Source organism: Lissotriton helveticus, chromosome 8 (genome assembly GCF_964261635.1).
Source record: "Lissotriton helveticus chromosome 8, aLisHel1.1, whole genome shotgun sequence".
In the NCBI taxonomy this organism is placed as follows: Eukaryota; Metazoa; Chordata; class Amphibia; order Caudata; family Salamandridae; genus Lissotriton; species Lissotriton helveticus.
In genome coordinates, this window is record NC_136069.1 from 733,022,584 (window position 1) to 733,046,546 (window position 23,963).

The window sequence follows — 23,963 nt, forward strand, 5'->3', positions numbered from 1 at the left end:
CCCTTATAGCCGCCATGGATGATGTCTGAGCCTTCCTTGACCATGGTGAGTCAGCAGCCCTAAACTTCCTTGACCTGCCAGCGGCCTTCGACAACGTCTCCCACCTCCTCCTCATTCAAAGACTTCACCACATCAGCATCTACGGTGATGCCCTCAAGCTGCTATCCTCATTCCTCACCGGACATATTCAGAGAATCCACCTCCTGCCATACACCTCCGAACCCAAAGCATCATCTGCGGTGTACCCTAAGGCTCCTCTCTCAGCCCCACACTATTCAATGTTTACATGACGCCTTTGGCACCCATTGCTTGAAGCCATGGTCTCAACATCATCTCTTACATCAATGACACCCAGCTCATACTCTCCCTCACTGAAGGCATGGACACTACCAGAGTGAACATCCAGAACACCATGACTGACGTTGCTGACTGGATGATAGTCAACTCCCTCAGACTCAACACCAATAAAACAGAAGTGCTCCCCTTCAGAAGACCACCCTCACTGTGGGACAACTCCTGGTGGCCCTCCGCCCTTGTATCAGCACTCACCCCAACCACAGACGCATGCAACCTCGGAATCATCCTCAACAGCGAGCTCTCCATGAGACATCAGGTTAACTCAGTTGCCTCCACCTGCTTCAACACCCTCAGAATGCTCCGTAAAATCTTCAGATGGATCCCAACCGACACTAGAAAAACCATCACTCATGTCCTCATCTGCAGTCAACTTGACAACGAGAACGCCCTCTATCCTGAAACCACCATGCTCCTCCTCCTCAAGTGCTTCCAAACAATCCAGAACACAGCAGCTAGAATCATCCTGGCCCTACCCAGATGTTCCCACATCAACCTCCACCACCGTAGCCTGCACTGGCTCCCAGTCAAGAAGAGATGCCTTTTCAAGCTGCTTACGCCCGCCTACAAATCCCTCCATGACATGGGACCAGAATACCTGAACTACTAACTGAGCTTCCACCAGACCAGCAGAAACCTGCAGTCTGCCTCCCTCGCCCTCACCACCGTCCCTTGCATCTTTCGTACCCGAGCCGGTGGTTGCTCCTTCTCTCACCTCGCAGCCAAAGCCTGGAACGACCTCCCCATCCATCTCCGACATCTACAACCTCTGCCAATTTCAGGAGTGGACTCAATACCTGGCTGTTCGAGTAGCTACTCCTCTGGAGGACAAGCGTGCTCTACAAATCTAGATTGATTGATTGACTTGGCACTTAAGACATTCCTCCCGCCATCAAGGGGGAATGAGTACAAATCTTACACATAACACAACTGCAATGTGGTATTGCAACAAACAGGGCAGACTGAGTTTGTGGGTTTTGTGCCAGGAGTCGCTACATCTCTGGAAGTGGCTGACCGCTCAGGGCATTCCCCTGATTGCCCAGCAACTGGCAGGTTCTTTAAATGCCAGAGCAGATGAACCCAGTCGCCATTGCCTAGCAGATCATGCACTGTGCCACTCTCCGGTGGCACAGGGCATTTTCCAGCAATGAAGAGAACCGTAGCTCCATCTATTCACCACCGCAGAGAACATGCAGTGTCTCAGGTTTGGAATACCCAAGTCAGTTCCTCCTCGGAGACTTCTTCACTTTCAGCTGTGGCTCGGAGTCCTGAATACCTTTCAGCCCCTACCTCTCCTGCCCAGAGTGCAGAAAAAGATCAAGAAATATTGAGCCCAAGTCTTCCTAGTGGCTTTGGACTTGTTGAGGAGATTGTGTTACCTGGAACTTCTGGCCATGAGCATTTGTCCTTCTATCTGCCTGCCCCTTCGGGAAGATCTGTCGCAGCAGCAGGGCTGGTGTCCTCTATCCAAGCCTTCATCACTTGCACCTCCATGTGTGCAGAATGAATGGTGACAACTGATAGCTTTTGATCTTCCTTCCAAAGTGGTTGGTATCATCTTGGCAGCCATACATCCGTCCACCAAAGCGGTATGCACAGAATGCTGGGAATTTTTTTTGCCTTGTGTTCCTCCCGTAACATCCAACCCTTAGATGCATAGTTGTCTGACATCTTGTAGTTTTTCCTGTTTTTAGCCCAGCAAGGAAGGTCTTTCTGTGGCAACAGTTAAGGGATGTCTTTCGGCCAGTTTACGTTTGCCAGATCTGCCATCACTTTTCAAAAATATCAATTGATGGGCAGAATGTTGAACAATGTCAAACATTCACCCTACCTAGATCCATCGTTTTTTTGCTCCCTGTGCCATTCCAGTTTAAACCTAACCATATGCAAATCAGCGAGAAAAAGAACAATGTATTTAACCTAGATCTCTTGACTGTGGGTGAATGTTTGATTCATTCTGCATTCTGTGCATCATTTGTTGCAGCATCACATTTCGCTTCAAGTGGGATGGGTATGTCCAGATATGGATCCCTTGCTTGCTATGACACTGGATTCAAGCTAGTCTGGCTGATGAGGGGTGTTACCCCCAAACCGGTCCAGGATGCTTGTTTCTGGTCTAGGGAGGACCCGGCTTGGCAGTTCAGGCTGGACTGTTCCCATGAGGAATAGGGCCAAGACTGATTTGCATATGGCTGGGTCCAAACTAGGGCGGCATAGTGAGCAAAAGATCAATGGATTTGACCCAGATCTCTTGACTGGGGGTGAATGTTAGATTCATTCAGCATTCTATCCATCATTCGTTGCTGCAGCACTTATCACTTTTCAAATCAAGTGTTGTAATGCTATTCTTGAAAGGGCTGAACCACGTGTTCCTGCCAAAATCTTTTGTGATGCCGCAGAGGGACCTTGATTTGAGTTCTCAATTTACCGGATGTGCACTCCCTTTGAACTGATGCACAGCGGACCTTTATGCCTGTTGACCATTAAGACCATGTTCCTCATCACCATGACATATGCAAGGCAAGAGAGTGAACTCCATGCCCTGTCTATCGAACATTCATACACATCATTGTTCTTGGACCAGTTGGTCCTCCAGACGAAAACGCCATCCCTGCCGAAGGCAGTTATACCCTTCCACATCGGGCAATACATCACCTTGCTGGCTTTTAACGCTCCACCTCACATCTCTAAGGAGGAAGGTCTCCACCATTTGAACCCTCAGAGGGACCTCCGTTTTTACATTGATCCAACCAGAGATCAATATATGGATGATCAACTGTTTCAGAGCTCCCCTAGTGCTAAAAAAATGAAAGTGTTGCAAAAAAAGAACCATATCCCGATGGATTGTTTTACGTGTTAAGATCTGCTATTGGCTAGCTTATAAGCAGAACCGAGAGGCTTGTGCTCTCATTACACCAGATCGAAGGCTGCTACCACTGCGCTGGCATACATTGAGCCATTCTAGGACATCTGTCAGGCTGCTACGTGGTTGTCCCGCTACACATTCACAAATCACTCCTGCCTGGATGGCCAGGTCCAGCAGGACTGCCGAGGTGCCCGCTCTACCCTGCAGAATTTCCTCATCTCAGCCATTCCACAGGCCCACCATCTGGGGAGGTACTGCTTTGGTATGTATTTACAATGTGAGGAATTTATTGTTAGAAATATCTTATCAGAAGAACAAGTTACTTCTCTGTGTTAATGCCTTTTCTGGTGGGGACTCTATCTAACCACGGATTCCTCCCCCGATTTAACTTCCTGCCCATTAAAATAGCCCAATCTAGAGATCTGCACACTGGCATATTTTGATTTCTATGGGTTCTGTGGTTGACTGAGTGGACAGAGACCAGATAGAAACTGCTGTGAGCATGCAGAGGTGACGCAGATATAGTAGCCCCTGACATCAGATCCTGGACAGGACAGATCTGACATGAAGCTGTATGACACAATGTACTGACATGCAAGGGAATTGCTATCAAAATTATCCGGATGCAGTCTGGCACCCTGAGGAATTCACAAGGTGAGGAATGTGCAGTTAGAGTCCCTACCAGAAATGGAGTAACAGAAGGTAAGAAACTTATTTTTTAGGGCTAGGTTACGGAATGCATCCGCCTAAACATCTAGCCTTTCTAGGTAAAGTAATCGGAACACAACACTTGGACTGGGAAAAACTGGCAATAGGTCATAGCGAGTTGCCATAGCTCAAACATGTACTAAAAACAATTCTCCCACTCCCCGTACGACACCAGTGAGAATGCAAGGGGACCAGCAATCCTGGGAATGAAGCAGAAGATCCTACAACGGGCTTGTGTTACATAGTGGCATTAAGGAGCTCAAGCACCCTGAAAAAGATACCACATGCTAATGACAATCCCAATTTCACTGCCCCATCACTCATATCTGCATAGTTTGCCAGTAGTTGTTGGTACGAGCCCTGTTTCAGGATATCAACGGCTGATTTTCCACCTATTTCTGTTCTTCCTGTTACAGTCATGCCAAGGTTTTAATAAGCCATTTTAAGTAATTGTGGTGGACGTTTAGAAGGGAGTTATGAATAAACAAAAGTTATTTGCACTTATTGGAGAATCGATGAAGAAAAAGAAAACTGGAAACCAGTCTACTTTGCTGGATATTGTATTGGCAGGTTACTTCGACCAGTGTCAAATGTCCATCCCCCAATCTCAGTTATTGGAGAACTATTGAATACTGTTGTTATTTATATGGCAAGAAATGGCAAAACTGTGGTAGTAAGTGGTACATAGGAAAACCTTTCTGTTGTGCTGTAGTCATTTCCAATTTTGCATGATAGAGTGACTTAAATTTTGTATTTTTTCAGGAAACAGAGAGCTCACCTTCAAGTCCTGTTGTATATGGGACTATGGTTTCCTACATTGAACAATTTTTTGATACACTTGGGATTTCGTTTGAAGGCAGCCAGGTATGAAACAGTTTACTTATATTCTTATGGAGCACTGGTGTGCATGATGGAAATGTGTATTAATTATCATTAAAGTTTAATTTTACCTCATTATGACTATGGTGATTGTTTAATCTGTAAATAGACCATTAAAGTCACTTTTATACTGGGTTGGAATGCATTGGGTTATTAGTTGAGAAAGATCAACGTCTCCTATTCATAGAAGCCCTGAGGCTACCCTTTCAATTACAGGATTGCTGAGTACAACTAGGTTACTCAGAGTAAGGGCAACAGCCCCGGTGTTATGCACTCTACGTCCACTCCCTTGCCATCTAGGGGTGGTATCCTGAGACTGGCCTCTCAGCCTAGGTTCTGTACCCTGTGGCTGAACAAGTGCCTGACAAGCCATGACTTCCAGAGGGAAACCACCACCCCCTCAAGGGTGATACACTCTGCCTGTGTCATGTAGACGTCTCCCTGGTGCAGACTTCCTGTCTTCTGTTTCTGGGACAACACAGGCAGCACCTCAAAGTCCGAAGTGGCATCTCCAGGGTCAGTCTTGGGGTGCTCTTCTGTTAGAGCTGGTCAACCCCTGATCCAGTGGTTCTCCAACTTAAATAGCCTCTACCTTCTACTCATTGCTCTCTATCTTGTCCTTCTGTTCTCTTCCTTTGAGAGTAGTTTCCCAGGAATCAGAGCTTTCGGGGCACTCTGGGCAGTCACCACACCCAACTCTTTAGTCACTGGTAGCAGCAGCACATTTTACATGATGCAGTAAGTGGTAATCTGGGGACTGACTCTGACCCTCTGTGCCCCTTCCTCGCCCCATTTCAGGGACATCAGGGTGAAAGACGTCCTTCCCATGTGCCTGAGTTTCCCTACACATTTATCCCTGGAGGTAGTGATCTAGGGAAACTTGCCTTTCCACCACCATGGTCTGGCTTGCACAGGAATCTCTCAGAATAGTGATGTTTCCCATTCACTATGATCTGGTGGAAGAGATGACTCCCACCCGCAGGGATCACAAGCTTACCATCTGAGCCTATCTCCCAAATAAGGACTACAAGGGCATGTTCTACCCTCTTCTCCTGGGGACTACTTCCGCCAATGCTACATTGGCCAGTTCCCATCAGTGGATGGTATCTTGATACAGACATGGTCCCCTTGCTTGTGCCCTAACTGGGAACAGTCAAAGCATATAGACTTGAAAAAGTACCCCCTGGGCTTCCACCAATCAGAGTCTCCACTCCTATTTTCAGAAGGAACAAGGGAATCCTTCTCCCTCATACTTGCTTTGGGCCCTTTGTGGGACTTGTCTTTTTTACCGTGGACTTCTCCTTCACTCTGCCTGGAGGGACCTGAACCACCCTTCCTGGAGTGACTCCCATGGTGCTGATCAAGAGGTCCACTTCCTTCAAAAGCTCACTAGGTAAGCGAATTTGGAATCAATAAGGTTTTTGGCACAACTCTGTAAAGCAATTACTAAGCCTGTACTGTCTCAAAAATAGATTGCACAACTCCTTACACTACCCACATTACAGCCATATCACCCAACCATTTAGTGCCTTACTGGAGTAATCTACAAAATTCATGCAGTCCTGGCTTGACAGCTTCTGTCTATCAGTGAACGTCAGCCTGTACTTCTCAGGGATGAGGCAATATATCCTGACAAGGGCTTCCTTCGTAAGTGGACACTTTATCTTGTCACCCTTCCCTAGGACTAAAAGAGAATCCTTCTCCTCAGTGGGAATATGCCTCCTGAGATTGGCGCCCAAATCCTCCTCAGGGACCCAAAGCATCTCCAGAGCTACCTCACAAGCTTCAAAGCACTTGTCTATGTCGTGCCCCCCTAAGCTAGGCACTAGGGCCCCGATGTAGGTAAAATAGATTTACTGATTTTTAATTACCGAATTTTACCGATTCGGTAATTAAAAATCGGTAAATCTAAGGGGTGGATATGTAGGAACATCCAGATGTTCCTTTTACCGAATCGGTAAATATCTGTATTTACCGATTCGGTAAATACCGACCGGTAATGCCCCATTCATTCCTATGGGCTTTGAAGCCCATAGGAATGAATGGGGCATTACCGGTCGGTATTTACCGAATCGGTAAATACAGATTTTGACAAGGGTGCAGGGGGTGTCACTTTGACACCCTCTAGCACCCCCAAAAAAGATTCGGGGGCCATGTGGCAGGCATACCTGCCCTAAGGGCAGGTCTGCCTGTCATATGGCACAGGTGTGCATGCACACATGTGCATGCACACCGGAATCGGTATTTTACCATCAAATATATTTGATGGTAAAATACAGATTCGGTAAGGGTTGTGGGACTCAGAAAAGTCCCACCTACATATCAAAATTACCGATTTGGTATAAATACCGATTCGGTATTTTACAGAATAGGTAAATTTACCGATCGGTAAATTTACCGATTCTGTAAAATATGTGGCCCTACATACCGTTTACTGAATACCGGTCGGTAACGGCCGAAAATACCGAATTTCGGCCGTTACCGACCGACCTACATCGGGCCCTGTGTCTTTGGGATGTGGTCTCTTTTACCTCATGTGGAAATTGGATTGTCGTTGCCACCACTTTCACTGGACCTTCCAAGCTTTTTTGCCTTCAAGTCCATTTCTTTCTGTCACACTTCATGAATCAGCCTTTTTCTCTTCCAAAGCCAACCTTTTCTCCTCTAGGGCCCTGACAGCGGCTGCCTCTCTCCCTCGCCATCTCTACCTTTCTCTCTGCCAAGGCTATTTCTACCTCAGCCTTTCTCTCCTCTACAGCCATCTTCAGTTTGGCCAGCTGCACTTTCAGCTCATTCTCAGTTATGTGACCCCGGGCACTGGCAGAAAGGCACAATTGGTTTATGCAGAAAAATGCCAAATTTCTAGAAGTGGCATTTTCGGGATAGTAACTTAAAATAAGACTTTACAATTAACAAATGAGTAGGAGACACATTTCTCTGTCTGTTCCCAAACTGAAGTTATCACTTATTAAGTGTAATAAGGTAACCCCGTGTTAATCTATGGGAGAGGTTGCCAGTGAAAAACGACTTACTTTAGATGTTTTTCACAGAAATGTAAAACTTAAATACACATGTCCTATGTTTTAAATGTAATGCACCCTGACTTAGGAGTATTTAGGGCCTGCCTGATGGTTGACCTGTTAAAGGAAAAATTGAACGGTCCAGAGATCGTGGTCCTGGATATAAATCCCTAAGGTGCTAGAGGAACTTCGCTCAAGGCTCTGGAACTTTCCAGCCTCATATTTACAAGTAAGAGTGGGAGTGTGAGCATATGTTCCTCCCTTCCAAAAGATCTGTCCTGGTCAGTAGGGTAATGCCTTATTTCAACACAACACAGTAATCCAGGTTGGTTTGAGTGAAGATTGTTATTTTTTATTTTCATTCACCATTTGATTCAATCCATTTCACTCTTTTTACATTTTTCACAAGATGAGTTATTTGAAAAAGAGAACAGCGACACGTGTTTCGCCCCATTATGGCAAGTTGAGCCAGGGCTTTCTCAAGGCTGTGAGTAAGGAGAAAGAGGGTCAATACTGGGTAATAACAAGACAAAGGGCTCCCAGGGAAAAGGACACCAACAAAGTGTTGAGGTGAAAAAAAGATAAGAGTTTTTCTAGAGTTTAAATATTATTAATTGAATTCTTACCTAACAAAATCTAAAAAAGAGTTACCTTGGACAATACATATGTGAAAGGAGTGTGAAAGAACAGACCAGGGGTTGTTTATACATGCATTTGCTTTAGAGAGGAAATAAAAAAGAGAATAATAGAGTCCGGTGCTGGCAGAAGTGTATTAGCAACATTATGAGTGTCAACAGGGCGTTACGGTGACATAGGTCTAAAAATAATAATGGAGATAGAGTGGTATACTATTTCTACAACTCAACCTGTTGTAAAAAAAGTTAGTTTTTTCAGAATTGAATGTTTTTAATATGTTACCTTAAGAAAATTGGAAATGCACTGAATATTTGTCTGACTTTATGACGCCTGAATAGAATGAATAGGTACTGTATTTTATCATCTGATTTAGGCAACACTCTTACAAGGCATGCCTTGACCTTGCATGAACACATTTAATACTGCATGCTAAGACCTCCTGGACCTGAACATTGTTATTTTTTATTGTCATTCACCACTTGATTCACTCGTGTACTCTTTTTCAAATAACTCATCTTGTGAAAAATGTAAAAAGATTTAAATGGAGGGAATCAAGTGGTGAATGACAATAAAAAATAACAATGTTCACTCCAACTAACCTGGATTACTGTGTGTGTCAAAATAAGAAATTACGCTACTGACCAGAACAGATCTTTTGGAAGGGAGGAACATATGCTCACACCCTCACTCTGAGGGGTGACCTGTATTTTAAAAAAAATGAAGGTTTAGTCCCCGGCTTTTCAGTGAATTTCAAGTGTTTTTTTAACACACTATAAGATCGTATTAGTTAGCCTAACTATAACGTCACTGTAACCGTTGCATTTTCCAATGAACATATATATTGAGGGAGAGAGATATATTTGCTTAAAATGTTTACATCTGACTTTGTATTTATGTGTGTGTATAAATAAATGTATTCAGATGCACCACCACACTTACAAAGTCATATTTAAACAATTTAAGCAAACAACTCTGCTTTGTGGAGAACGAAGGAGTGTAATGCGGGCGCATCTAATAAAATCTATTGTTAGGACGAGCATTGGCAATGAACTTTTCATTTTACTAAAATCATATGTATGATACATTTACTTATTGGGGCTTTCAACTAGCCCTCCTCATCCATTGGTCTGTTATTGTGTCACTCGTATTTTTCTTCGGCCTATTACACCATACAGCATGGGGCAGTGTGTGAGCCCTGTTTCTCCTTTAGCTAACTTCACTGTGTTTTTGTGGATTGTTGTGGATCCAGCAGCTTCTGCAACAATAACGCTTTACAAAACAATGACAAAACTGTTGCATAAAGTATGACTTTAACCCGTTTGTTCATTCGAACGTTCTGCGCCAGTGCTGAACGTTCGAAGAAACGGGTGCGGCCGCGTCGGCCAACAGACGTGCGCAGCACTGGCAAGGTAGTGCTCGCGACGACCGTTGACCGATGCAGCATTCAAGGGTTTAACATAACTCTGCAAGGTGTGCTTTCCCACCAACAGCTGACATGGGTGAATTCAGTTCAATGCACCAGCGATTAATGCAGTGGCAGCTGGTACAGACGGAGGGGGAGTTGGGGTAGATGAAAGAAAAAAATTGAAATTCCACTTACCGTCTCTCTGTCTCTCCTCGGGAAGAAGGAAGCACCCAGGCTCCCCTAACTCAATCACCAGGCAGCTGTCACCATGATAGCAGCCTTGTGATTGGTCTGAGCGCCGTGGTTCAGCTCTGAGTGCCGTGATTCAGCGCTCAGACAGGCAGTGAGAGCATGGGCATGTTTTCCACCCAGGCTGTGCATTACAGCCAGGTAGGGAATACACTAAGTGCGCATGACTGTTTGGCCGTCCCAAGACAGCCTGCCAAACTGTTATGCTCACTTAGGTGCATGAACCATTCCTCCCCTGCTGGCTGTGAGACAGCCAAGCCCGACCCTCCCACCCGCCCCAAAACTGCCTCAGTAAGGAAAAATAAAATTATAATAATAATGTGTTATCATTATTTTTCCTTTTTTCCACTTCTGAAAATCAGTGGGCTGATACTCCTCCGCCTTAGCAGAAGAGCCGCCACTAGATGAATGTGAAAGACAGGTAATTGTAGTCCTGCAAAACACTATTCAATGTGTGATTGACATAGAAATATTGCTTTCGGGTTACTAACAATCCCATAAAGGGATCAGGGGCACAGCGAAAAACCAAAACAAATCTTATTTCGTTATTCACAGTATCACACACACTGTACCAAAAAGAATGAACACTTTTAAGTAAAAAGTATTTAGTACTATAGAACAATCTGTTTCTCCGTACATCTCAAATAACTACACAGATTATTATAAAAACAGCAAGAAGGTATGTTATGAATAACATGAATAAAATGAACATTTCTAGTATTGTTTAAATGTCATTTAGAATGTCATCTAGAAACTAACACCCTAACGTCTACTTCTTTGCACTATACTGTGAGAGCATGGAAGGCAGAGCAACTTGTGACTTAGAGTATCTTGGAGCGGGAAGAAGCACTGCATACTATGTTGGCAGCAAAGGCTGCCTTTATCAGCAGAGACCGTGTTCCCTGCAAAGGGCAAAAACACACTGCAATATCAGTCAGTCTTCCTCCGGGACTCAGCATTATCAGCTTCAGGTGAGATGTAGCATCCACGAAGTGCAAAGTGGCCGGCAGTAGGCAGGATATTGGGCGATAATCTGTGCGAAAGGCCCTCTCCTTACAAGTGGTTGTCCATATATACTAAACTTTATCAGAGATTGGAATTTCTGACATATGTTTAAGAATGTCTGGCATAGGTTATGTGCATCAAGGTATGCATCCTAGACGTCAATTCAGACTGCACTATTTTAGCTAAATGTTGATCAACCTAGACATGGTGGAAAATAGACATTTGACTCAGACAAACGTTGTCTGTTGTTTGTATCTGTGTCCTCGATCGAGGGGCTTGACGCTTTAACAGTTTCTAGAAATATAAGGTCAGGCGACATCTGCCTCTAATAGCAAATATGACAATGATTCTGCATAAATCAGGGAAGATGATGCTTTCTGTTTGAGAGAGGGAAAATGGCGGTCTCCCTTAGTCAAGCTGGAATCGAGGCCTACATAAGATGGAGTCAGATCTTAGGGACTTTAATTAAAAACAAAATGAGTATTGAGAAGCCAAAAGGCTGGTGGACAGTACCAGACATCTTGGCTTTACCAATCCTTGTTTGGTGGTGGGAAAAATGGCATAATTATAGCTTTATGGAAATAACATCCACGTTTGGAACTATTGTTATGGAATTATAGTCATTCATTGGTTTGCATAATGAGATGTTCATGTACTTGCTTTATATATTTTGAAGCTTTCCAAACCACCACGAGCATATGCATAAACATTCATCACAAACAACATATTTATCATGCAGAGGCTGTTATAAGAAGTAGGGCTCTTGGTCAGAAATTACTCTTACTTCCTTTTACAGCTAATTTTATGAAGTTTGTTTACAGGTTGTTGCAAAAGACAGAAGCTCTGCTATGCTCCACAAAGTGATAGATGAACTTGTAGACTTCCGCAGCAAAGTGCGAAATTATGCCCTTGCTGCACACGAAGGCTCAGCCAGTGACCAAACGTCAGTGCCAACAGCAGAAAAGCAGCAGCAGAAAGAGAAAAGGCAGCAGCTTCTGCGGGAAAGAGAGCCACTTATACAAGCCTGCGATGTGGTGCGTCAAGACCTCTCTGCTTTTGGAATAAATATAAAGGTATGCTGATGGAACACTTCTGTATCATATCAGTGGCGGCTTCTACCGAACCCAGGGGGTGGGGAAGGACAAAAAAGAAAGCAAAACAAACAAAAAACACTTACTATAAGTGCATATTAGCTTTATACTATAAATGTATGTTAACTTATGCCTATATTTAAGGAAATTTGATCCTGTTTTGTAACTCCCTATCTGTTCATCTGCTCAGTTTTTCTCTGGAATTCATGAAATACGGCATGGAGAGTCTTTCACAAAAAGCACAATTTTCAGTATTTTCCGCTTTTAAAAATAAATACAGACAGGAAACACATTGTTTTCTGTCTATATTTATCTGTAAAAATCAGCAAAATGGGGAAAACTGGGAGCCTTAGTTATCATTTTATTTTTCCGTTTTTTTACAGTTGTAGGACACTCCTCCACCTTAGTGGAGGTGCCGCCACTTTATAATATATCGGACTCCACGCTGACTTCAGCATATTTGGTCGTTAGTGCGTGTCACTTTAGCCCATATAACCACCTGCCTGACGTTATGTTTGGTTAAAAGCCCCTGTAATACCTTTTCCACTTTGAACTGCTGTGATAGACTACGTATATCCTGTTACTAACTTTCCAGACCATCCGCCCCCGTTGCCTCCCCACAAGTGTCCATGCGACTTTAGTAATATTTTATGTGAACCTTTACTTTCCAAATATAATCTTTATCGATGAAGGGGTTCTCTCTGAATTCTCAAACTTTAGACTATCTGTGGAATCCCACAAACATGTTTAAACTTATTTTTTCAAAATTGTAAATTGCTTAAACCATGACAGACGTTCCTATAAGAGCAACGTTTTCTGGCTCAATTTCTTTCATGCAGCCAAATTGAACAAATCAGGTAGAGCGGATTTCACTAATAACATCACTATAAAACTTCATACTTAATTTGAAAATAATGAGGGAAATGGTGCCTCTGAACTAAGGCAGAATGAAAACTGCTCCTATCGCTTTAGGAATGCCTGCATTTGCCCTGTAATATCATACAGTGCAAGGCCAGTCGGACACTTCATATTTTCCACTGACTTATTTGGACATTGCCCTTCAAAACAGCCTGATTTAAAGGCTATTTTTGCCAGAAACGTATTTTTTCTTCTTTCTTTTTTCTTGTTTTCACTCAAAATCCATAAGGATTAATTTATTTTCAACTTTTTGGTGAAGGTGTTTTTTTTACTTCTAGTGTTTTTACTGATTTGATACCTACAGCGGTCCATGGCACTTCTATTTTTAATGAGATGATCGTCTGCGAGGAAGCCGTTCTTTTCAAAAGGTTTCTGACTGTAGAATGCAATGTTTTCCTGTGTAACATTTTTAAGTTCACACTTGCAACGCAAAGTTAATACGCAAAAGTTACTTCGTTTTATAAACAGCCCTATTTGAGGGTACAGCTTAACTCTCCTGATGAAATGCATTCGTCAAAGTGGCTATACTCCCAGCTTTCATATTGTTGTAGCCCAGGAGGTTGCTTCAATATGGAGTTTTCTTACTAGAACCGTTGGAGTTAACGCTTCCCCTAACAAACAGCCAGATGTAATCGCATTTGCCGTTGCATTTTTAAGAATAGGGGATCCTCTCTAAGGGCCATATGTATCAAGAAGTCATTTTGCGATTCTCTAATAGTGATTTTTTGCGAATTTCTATTTGAGAATCGCAAAATGCTATGTATGTAGGATTTGCAATACAGTTTGCAAATCTTACATATTACTTAATTGCGATTCGCAATTAAGGAATACCTCCCCATTCATTCCTATGGGCCTAGAGGCCCATAGGAATGACTGGGAAGACATTCTCAATTTGCGCTTAGCAATTAGCGAATCGCAAATTGAGAATGCAATTTCAAGGGTGCAGGGGTGTCAAAAGGACACCCTGTTGCACCCCTGAAATAAGAATGGGTGCACATGTGGCGCACATAGATGCCCTGTGCTTCACATTGCACTTTGAAAAATGCTAAAAAAGTGCATTTTTCAAAGAAATCGCAAATTACCACCAACTTGAAGTTGGTGGTAATTTGCGATTCCTTAAGGCCAAATTGCACTTTTTTGGTGCTTCTTACATTGCATTTAAGGAATCGCAAAATTTGCGATTCCTTAAATGCAATCGCAAAATAAGGAATTGCAAATTTTGCGATTCCTTATTTTGCCTTAATACATACCATTTGGCAAAATTGCATTCGCAAACGGCGAAATTCTGCGAATTTCGACGTTTGCAAATGCAATTTCGCTTGATACATATGGCCCTAAATGCCTCCAACCATCTCTCTACTCCTTAAACGCAAACGTTATGGCGACAAAGTCAGAAAGCGAGAGGCCAGGAGCACTAAGACAACTTTCAAAGCAGTTTTGCCATCTGCTTCATTGTCTAAAAAAAAGTGATACTGATTAGGCCTTTAATTCAGCCATTCACAGTGTGTGTAAACCCTACTTCAACAAAGTGGAAGCACCCATAAAGGAACTTCAATCCTCTATTCTGTCACATTTGATGCTTTTAAATAATAAAGTGAAAGTCTTGTACGATCACCATGAAAAGCCCAATATGCCTCATTCTCATCAAGTAGTGCAACCTAGAACTGGCTACACTCAGTCTCTGACTTCAGCTCCCCGCCAAATACCAGTTTTCCCAACCCTTTAGCACTCGCTCAATCCACTCCACCGATTGCTTATCCCACTGAGAATAACAACTCAAAAGATGTCACCCCAATGTTATATTGAAAGAAGTGAAACCTAGGGGCTCTGAAGCTCAATTCATTCCTCCGACTGTTCACCCTATTGAAACCAACGTCTCACAGGATCCTGTCTTTACTGATAAACGGCAACAAGAGAAATTCAGGGGCGCCGAAACCACTGATGCCTTCTACCCTGATGGCCTTCATCTGCCTCTTGAGTGTACCCCGAATGTCATTGTTCTCTCAGGTGTGTCTCCATCGTGTAATGATAACCTAAAAGACTTGTTCTCCCTTAAAGAAGAGCCGCCCAGAAATAGATATAGACCTTTCGGTTACTGTCAGCCCTACAGATTTGCAATATAGTAAAGATAAGGGGATTCGCTTGAAGTGGAAAAATATAAACCCCAGAAGTTCCTTGCTGATCTAGTAATTGAAAGCCGAGAGGATGTGTGTGTTGTCTTTCTGACATTGTGGAGCCTCACACGATATTGGCCAGTTTTAACTCCTTGTGCACATCCATGTTCGGTTTGATGGCCTCAAATTAAGGGTAAAGACCTGCCTAGGATTGGGGACCGTACTGTGCTCATACTAATGTATGCCGATGACGCTGTGCTGCTATTGCGCACAGCTATAGGGCTTCAGCTATTGTCGGATCCTATGAACGATTTTATGTTGAATCTGAAGTATGGGACAACCCACAAAAATATTTCATCATGACCTTTGACACAAGAAATACTCCCTCTCGGAGGTTCATCATGGACGGTATTTCTATTACGAAAGTTTCACATTTTAATTAACTGGGGATTCTGTTGGACGCAAATTTTAATTGGGCCAAACTTTTGGAACAGAGAGGGTAAAAAATGAACAGTGCAGCCAAGGTATTTTTGGATATGCTAGTAAACTCAAGAAAAAAAACGGGTAAAGACCTCATCTCCTTCTATAAAGTGAAATGTTTCCTATTGGGCACCTACAGAGCAGTTGTTCGGGGGTACGTAAGCTGTGACCGCTTACAAGTCTCTGAAAATAAATTTCTCTCCAGATGGTTGGCAGTTTCCAATAGCACCTCCTCTATTACTCATATGAAGTTGGCCTTTTATACATCGAAGATGTGATTAAAATAGCTCCATGGTTATTATGGGTCAAAATCTGGAGCTCCTCATTCACTAATTTCTCCTGCCTTTCACTATCAGAATGCAACAATCTAGATCATGGTTGCAAAATTGCTTGGTTAGCATATATTAGAAAAGCTTTTTCAAACCTGGGCGTTCCACACCTTTTCCACCCCCCCAAAAAGGTTCAATAACACTTGGGCGATGGACTCCATATGCTACCATTTGGAGATGATCTCCTCAGAGCGAGTCAAACCTTATTTAGCTTGGATTCCCAATCAGGATCACAGGTTTTATCTAACACGCTTCAGACTGTGCAATGTCCATTTCTTGGTTGCTTATCCACAGCACAGCAGTTGGTTCCCACCTCTGCCCTGCTACCCCTGTGACAACTCCAGTTTTCAATCTACAATGCACTTTCTGTTTTTCTGTAGTTTTTATACAGTACCTTCAATTCAATTTTTACGTCCCATTCTTCCATCCTTTAATTTCAGATCGGCTCAGCAGAGACTACATTTTTTGCAATGTCTGATTTTCGAACCTGTCTGCCACGCTATAATTGGTCTTATCCACCATTCTTTAAAGATCAGGAGCGACATTAGGACACTGGCAATCTGCCATCTTTAAATTGCTATGGATATGGGCTTTTTGCTAGTCCTGGAACTTGTATATTTTCAATATTCTTATTTTAAGGTGCCTTTTATTATTGTTTTTATTCATATTATTTTATATCCAAATCGGCTGAATAAAGTTTTATTGATTGGTTGATATCAGGGTCAACTTTATGAGAGAAGTATCACCATTTTACATGACTCCCGATGCAGTAGACAAAAGATCGGATGGCTCAGTTTTCTTCTCGGTGTCCCGTTGTATAGGTACTATTGCAGGGGCCAAACCATTGGCTAGGACTTTTGGATTACAGCTCCGCTCGATTCCAGCTAATTAAAAGGGGTGTGCCCAACTGAATTTTTAGGACACAACGACTTATTCGGCCTACTTTGGAAAATCTCTAGTATATTACTTTGGGTACCTGTGATGAGTACCTTCTGGGCTTGTGCTTGTGAAGCCATGGTCTCTGGCCACTGTGGGATACGGGCTGACACAACTCGTTCTGTTTGCAGCCATGAAGTGCATTTGCATGGTCTAGTGAAAAAAAGACCCTAAAAACAATATTGGTGAAAGGGTATGTGGGTCATATGCCGTGGATACTGCAATGATACACTCAGAGAGATGAAGTAGTGTGATAGAACCTGCATCTAGGTCCTCTTGAAATAATTCCATGGGGTGTTGCTGTCACAGACTTTCTCCTCACCTCTACTCGTAATGCCTTTCAATTCTTTGCACCCCAGCTTCTCCGCCTCAGTAGACCACTGCAGCAGCCAGCACTTCAGGGCACTCGTTGCCCTGCTGTGATACTATGGCTGTTGCCGTGACCGAGAAACATATAGTGGTCCTGAGGTCAGGTATCACACTTGGCTTTCCCTTCATTCCCCGTGTCCAGCAGCACAGTGCCATGAAGCCTCCTTGATAGGGCCTCCAGGACGTTAGGAAACAGCTTAGGAACTATGCTAGAGAGTCAGCATAACCCACCTGGTGAACAAGTCACCGCATTCACCATGTCTGAGGAGAGTTTGGAGGATAAGCATGAGGGCAAGGCTTTTTCCGTCACCCAAACCAATGAACTAGGCGCCATTGTATGAATTCAGTAATTTGTGTGGGTGCGTGCATCTTCAAGAAACAATCTGTAGTCAGGTAAGTAGCATAATAATTCTCTTGCACAAAGTCATGAGTATATCTGATAAGCAGCAACTGAGAGAAAGATCACACTATTTCAGCTGTTCAAATTGGTGTAGGAAAGACCACAGAGCTCCCTCTCCAGAGTTATACTGAGCTGTCCCACATTCTTTTAAAAAACTTTCCACTGTTTGTGTAATATCGTCCTTTAAATAAGACACTCTTTTATAAACATGTTTTCCGATCTAACATAAGTATTTATGCACAAAAGTATTCTTATTCTTTACCCTTTTGCTGTTCCTCTCTCTGTATTCCAGTGAATCCTTCCTTTCTTCCTTCCCCTCTCGCTCTCTAATGGTCTGGCCTCGGTATGTTGGAAGGTTGAAGCGGCAAATTTCTAAGCTTGACGGTTGATGTCTGGTGCCAATGCCGATCTTCATGGGAGGAATAAATTGAGTTACCTCCTCATCTTTATTTAAAGTTGCGTGTTTTACTTCATTTATTGGCGAAGATTGATGGGACTCATTGTTGTTGCCGTCGCCTTTGAAAATAGTGAGGCAACAACTTTGTTTTTTGAGAGTACTGTGTGGCATCTCTGATGGAGTTTTTCTGTCCAGCCTGCACCCTGTTACCTATATTGTGTGTGAGGTACTGGTGAGAGCTACAGTGTAGAACTAGAGCCTTTCAGTCTCCGACTCCATTCCGCCTTGCCCTGAAGGGTGTGCCATCTATCCTAGGCGCTTTAGGATCTTGTTAAGCCCACTGCCTGGTCTTCCTCCTGGAACCGCCTTCGAGGTGTGCAGTCGGCTTATCCTTAAGCCCGCCTTGTAGACAGTCTCCACTCATTGTTCTGTGTTCCCCCGGCTTCCTGTGATTAGTTTCCCTAGACAAGGGGGAACCTCCCCAAGAATGGAAAGAGTAATTTCGATTAAGATGCCAGTGGAAAGGAAGGAGTGTATATTGTTGCATTTTCTTGGATCTGAAGGTCAAGATTCAGGGGGAACAGCCTTTACAACGCGGGCATTACCATGCGCTGCCATTTCTACGCTGCTTTTACAACGCAAGTCGTTTCAACGACTTGCGCGGGAGGGCGCTGTTGGACACGGAATAGTGTAATTTTCTATTCCAACACCTTCCCTACTGTAACGTGGCTTGAGTTGGAATATAAAACTAAACTATTCCACTATCCAGCGCTTACAGCGCAAGTCGTTGTAACGATTTGAGCTGTTTCTATTTTTGGTAAGGATCCAATATTCAGATCCTTACCAAAAATAGAAACAGCTCACTACCAAGATGATCTGAATTAGTTTGAGGAAGCAGTGTCAAGGTTAGAAGCTCGTTTTAAGCCCACAACGTTTAAGACTTTGGAAAGATATCATTTTATACTCGTCGTCAAAGACAGAACAAGAGTTTTGATGAGTTTCTCACAGCTCTAAGGAGTCTGTCATGTTCATGCAATTTTGGTGCCAGTTCTGATGAGATGATCAGAGACCAACTAATGATCAATACCAATAGCAAGCATATTCAAGACCTTCTTTGGGTAATGGGATATCCTACTTTGGAAGACGTTCTAAAATCGGCCAAAGCAATGAAATAGTCCATATCATGGGTCAAAGTAAAAAAAGATGATGAACAAAAGAAGAAACATGATGAAGTTTGCTATGCTGGTGGAAAATCTTACCAGGGAAAATTGTGTAAACCAAGAAAAAATGAAACTAAGTATAACTGCTACAGGTGTGGAAATGAGTCACACATAGCAAACTTTCGAGGATGCCCTGCAATAAAGAAGGAATGCAGTAATTGTAAATGCAAAGGACCTTTTACGAGACTGTGCAAAGTTAAGAACAGGAATTAGAGGTTACAAGTAGCACAAATTTCAGAATAAGGTGAGAGTTTTTTGTCAGATACTAAGCGAGAAGATCAGGAAGACAACATGATTGGGTTGGTAGTACAAGAGGAGCTAGAGCATATTCAATCCAAATTGAAAAAAAAAAACCTTAGGTGTTCTCTGACCATTCAAGGAATAAAGCTGGACTTTTTGGTGGATGTAGGGTCTCCATTGACCATTATTTCTAAAGACAATTATTTGCAGAAGGAATACCCGCCCTACAAATTTCTGATGTGAGGGCAGTAACATATTATGGGAACATATTACACCTTGATGGATACTTCACCTCGACAGTAAAGTTCAAAACAAAATCAGCACAAATTAAAATCTATGTTGCAAAACAGGAGTAAGCATGATCGGAGATTGCTCAAAATGAAACTAGATCCCTGTGCTGTTGACCCTGTGCTAAGTGTTGCACAAGCCAGCCTGGGTGATCAAGTATGAACCAAGTTTCCAGAGGTAATCAACAACAAAATGATAAAACTGAAAATGCAATAACCTTCAAACAGAAAAAAAGAATCATATCTTTCAGTGTATGAAAATACTTCCAGATGCTGTTGCAGAATCTACAAACGGATGGGATTATTGGAGGAACTAAGTCGTCTGACTGCTTACCTCCCATAGTCTTCACAAAAAGGAGCAATGTAGACCCAGAGCGCTTTGTGTGGGTCTTTAAATGCCAAATTCAAAGTAGACAGTCACCCACTACCCAAAGGCAATGACCCGTTAACTATGTTTAATGGCGCAACGATTTTTCAACTTTAGACCTATGCAGTGCGTACCACCAAATTGAATTAGCAGAGGAGTCAAGATTTCTTAGTAGCTTTCATCACACCGTTCTGTGTTTAGCAATACATAAGAATTACATTTGGACTTGCTATCCTTTGGATCTGTGTTCCAAAGGATAATTTATCACCTTTTAAAGATATGGAAGCATATGCCAGGTGTTTCCAGGATGACGTATTAGTTCCCATCAGAGACACCAAGGAATTTCTTATCATTTTGGAGTAAGTTTGCAAAAGGCTATCAAATGAGGGTCTTGTGCTGTGTCCTAATAAATGTGAATTGTTTAAGAATCAAGTTTTTTTTTATCTGGGACACCCTATTTTGGAGAAGGGCGTTACACCAAGAGAATCTTTGATTGATGGTATAGGGAATGCACTAGTTCTGCGTGTATTATGGTACTTTCCATGAAAAAGTTTGCCACATTGATGGAACCACTTGGAAAACGACTCAGGAAGGACAATTAATTTAATTGGGGAAAGGAACAAGAAAAGGCCTGTGAACACATAAACAAAGCAGGCTCCAATACTTCAACCTTATTATAGTGGTAAGCCCGGTGTAATTTCGGTTGATGCCAGTGCCTATGGTCTGGGAGCATTATTCAACCAACAAGATGCAAATGGACCGTGGCTCATGCTTCCAAAACCTTGAACGAGACAGAAAGGAGGTATTCTGTCATTGAACGTGAATGACTTGCCTGTGTTTAGGCAGTGGATAATTTCCGACATTTCATATAGGGAAACAGATTCATCCTGTACACTGACCATAAACCACTGACGAAAATTCTGTCACCTGGAGGTGGTGGTACAGGCAATGCAACCCGGGGAGCTAGACTTTGTTCAAACCTTCAGGAATACAACTTTGATAATGTTCGTGTTCCAGATTGTGTTAACCAAGTTGACTGTCTGTCCAGACTGCCTAATAACAAATCTGGTTTTGAGAAAAGAGTGGATGAAGACATTAATGTGAATGCAACAATTTGTAATGTGTGTGCCATTATAGGAGAACATGTGGGTTTGGAGAAATTGTAGGCTGAGCAAGATAAAAATGCTGTACGGCCCGATTTAGATTTTGGCGGGACTCCAATTGTCCCTCCGTGGCGGCGATAACAAGTACTCCATCGAGATGATTGAGTCCCACCTGCCATATTTAGATGTTTGCTGTCTGGACCACCGTCCGCATCAGCAGACTTTATACTGTCTCATAAGCAATGCATCTCCATCGACATGGCGGACTCCATTGCTGACTAACAGTACTCAGTCGCCTCAAGCCAGAGGGTTTGCACTAAGCCAATTTAGATTTTCTCATTGTACTGGTGTTGTCCTAGATGCAAAATCCTGATGGAGTGACCCTGGTGGAGTGGAGACTGGTAAGTACCACTTTTATAATATGTCACTACACATATAGGTTGTGTGTAGTTAAAAAATACATGTAGGTAGTGTCCTTTTTGTGCATATAGCAGAACACACATGATTAATTGTAAGTCGTATGTAAAAAAAGTACCTTTGATCCCAGAGACAACGGAGTTGATTAGAGTTGTAGTAAAGTTGTAGCAGCAAAGGACAGACTTGGGCAATGGGGTTCAAGACGGAAATGGAGGTGGGAAACAGAAAAAAAGGTATGTTTTACCTAATTTCCTTCTAATCTGCCAACTCTAGTATGGAGGTATCCCCACCACAGTTGTCCCAACGGAAAGGCACATTGTGATTAGGCTGGTGGTAATCCTGGCTGTACTCCCTCCTACAGCCACTTTTGCCTTTGGCACCGTCAAAGCGGGAGGGAAAGCCTTGCGATGTCGGTGGCACTTGGACTGTTTTCCGTCCATGGACCTGCCAACATCTAATGCGAGCAGGTGGACCACCAAGTAGGCGGGCGGTGAAACTGTTGAAAAAGTGACGGCAGGACCAGATCCTCGATTTTTCATGCCCTCCTCCCTCTCCTCTTTCTTTCCACTTGTCACTCAAAATTATTAAACAAATGCACAGAAAATGTATTGTATGATTTTATGAAAATAAGGGCTACTACAAGTTAATGAAAATGTTTTTTTTTTATATGTCCGCAGGACCGAGGCAATAAAACAACATGGGAACTCATGAAAACAGATGGAAAGATGTAATCATCCGTGCTGCTGTTTTGATCATGTGACAGGATGCACTTTGACTTTATTTGTGCCGTCCATGTGACCGAAGATGTGTTTCTCAACATTTATACCACCAGAACAGGGAACACTTCAATTATGATCAACCATAATGATTTTTCAACTTTTCTTCAAACCTCTAAGTAAGGGAGCATCTACACCTCTCCTCATTCTACAGCCCAACGTTGGCATTTCTTAGAATGAGTAGTACAGGTTGTTGAATGAATCTATGGTATCTAAGACAATTTCACTGTTTGTAACATTTTACGGATCATGTTTGCATTTTAACAATAATGAGGATTCATTCCAATTGAATTGGAAATTTCAGGATGGTGATAGATGCTTCCTTATTGACCGTCTTACCTCTTACTCATGTGGCCTCAGAGATATCTATGTACCTCGGGTGAAATAGTGGGCTTGGAACTCATGGATATTGACTTGAGGCATTCCATATTGGCTACATTAACACTGGTGCTTCGAGCCTGCAGGAAAGATGCTAACCAGTGGATCGGATGAACGCTGACGCTTGCGACGGATGGTCCAGGGTGACTGCGGTCTAGTGTGGTGATTGTGGGACTCCTTGAAGCTCTCCATGGTGTCAGCGGCCTCTTGGGGACATCTCAGAACTCGGAAGACTCAGACAACCAGTGCATTTCCAAGAATATTGCAGCGTCATCTCTTTCACCCTGAACAGAAAGTATTGATTCAGCAGGAATATTAAATGGCTCTTAAGCCAAAACTGTCATTGCACAAGTAATGTGATCCTATCAATTTTATTACAAACATGTCCCTGCAACTCTGTTTATTTTCTGCCCTGTTGGTAGACCAGTTCATCTCACAATTTACAGACCTATAACCTGCACTGAACCTGCACTCTAAAAAGAAAAAAAAATACTTTGAGATTTTAGCGGAATCTCTGTCAAGGCCTACTCCATGACAGCTGCCTCTTTATTGGTCTGCAGTGTACTTCCCAAGTACTTGATTTGTCTGTACAAGTAGTGGTTAACAGTGTGTTTTTCTCACCAACTGAATAACAGCAAGGTATGGTACAGAATGGGAAGCCACAGTGCCCCATCAATGAACAAATGAATAAATGAGCACATACAATATTGACCAACTGATATAACAGTAAGAAGGTAGCAATAACAAGTTCGATCACCCATCCATCTACGACTCACAAAACAGACTTAGACGTAAAAGGTCAAGAGGACATTGCAGACGTTTGCCATGGTCCTGTACACCTATCCTGTCTTTGCTCTTCATTCTCTTAACCCTTGCATTCAGTGCTGAAAGTGTACTAAAAAAAGCAACAGACATCTGCTCAAGGTGCAATCCAGGCACCAGCTTAGCTTTCATCAGTTAACCAGAGACATTGGCACTTCAATCAATGGTTTGTTAAGCGCAACGAGTCACCCGGTAGG

The 23,963-nt window shown here is 42.8% G+C and overlaps 1 protein-coding gene across 3 annotated transcripts in view; it reads left to right on the forward strand.

Annotated features, from left to right (window-relative positions):
- CARS2 (cysteinyl-tRNA synthetase 2, mitochondrial) overlaps positions 1-23,287 on the forward strand; it is a 742,767-nt gene extending 719,480 nt beyond the window's left edge. For all 3 annotated transcript variants that reach the window (XM_078657536.1, XM_078657535.1, XM_078657534.1), the window contains 3 exons: positions 4,691-4,792; positions 11,944-12,195; positions 22,468-23,287. In XM_078657536.1, coding sequence (XP_078513662.1) covers positions 4,691-4,792; positions 11,944-12,195; positions 22,468-22,521 — 408 coding nt within the window. In that variant the 3' untranslated portion in view covers positions 22,522-23,287. The remainder of the gene's footprint in view (positions 1-4,690; positions 4,793-11,943; positions 12,196-22,467) is intronic.
- Positions 23,288-23,963: the final 676 nt, after the last annotated feature.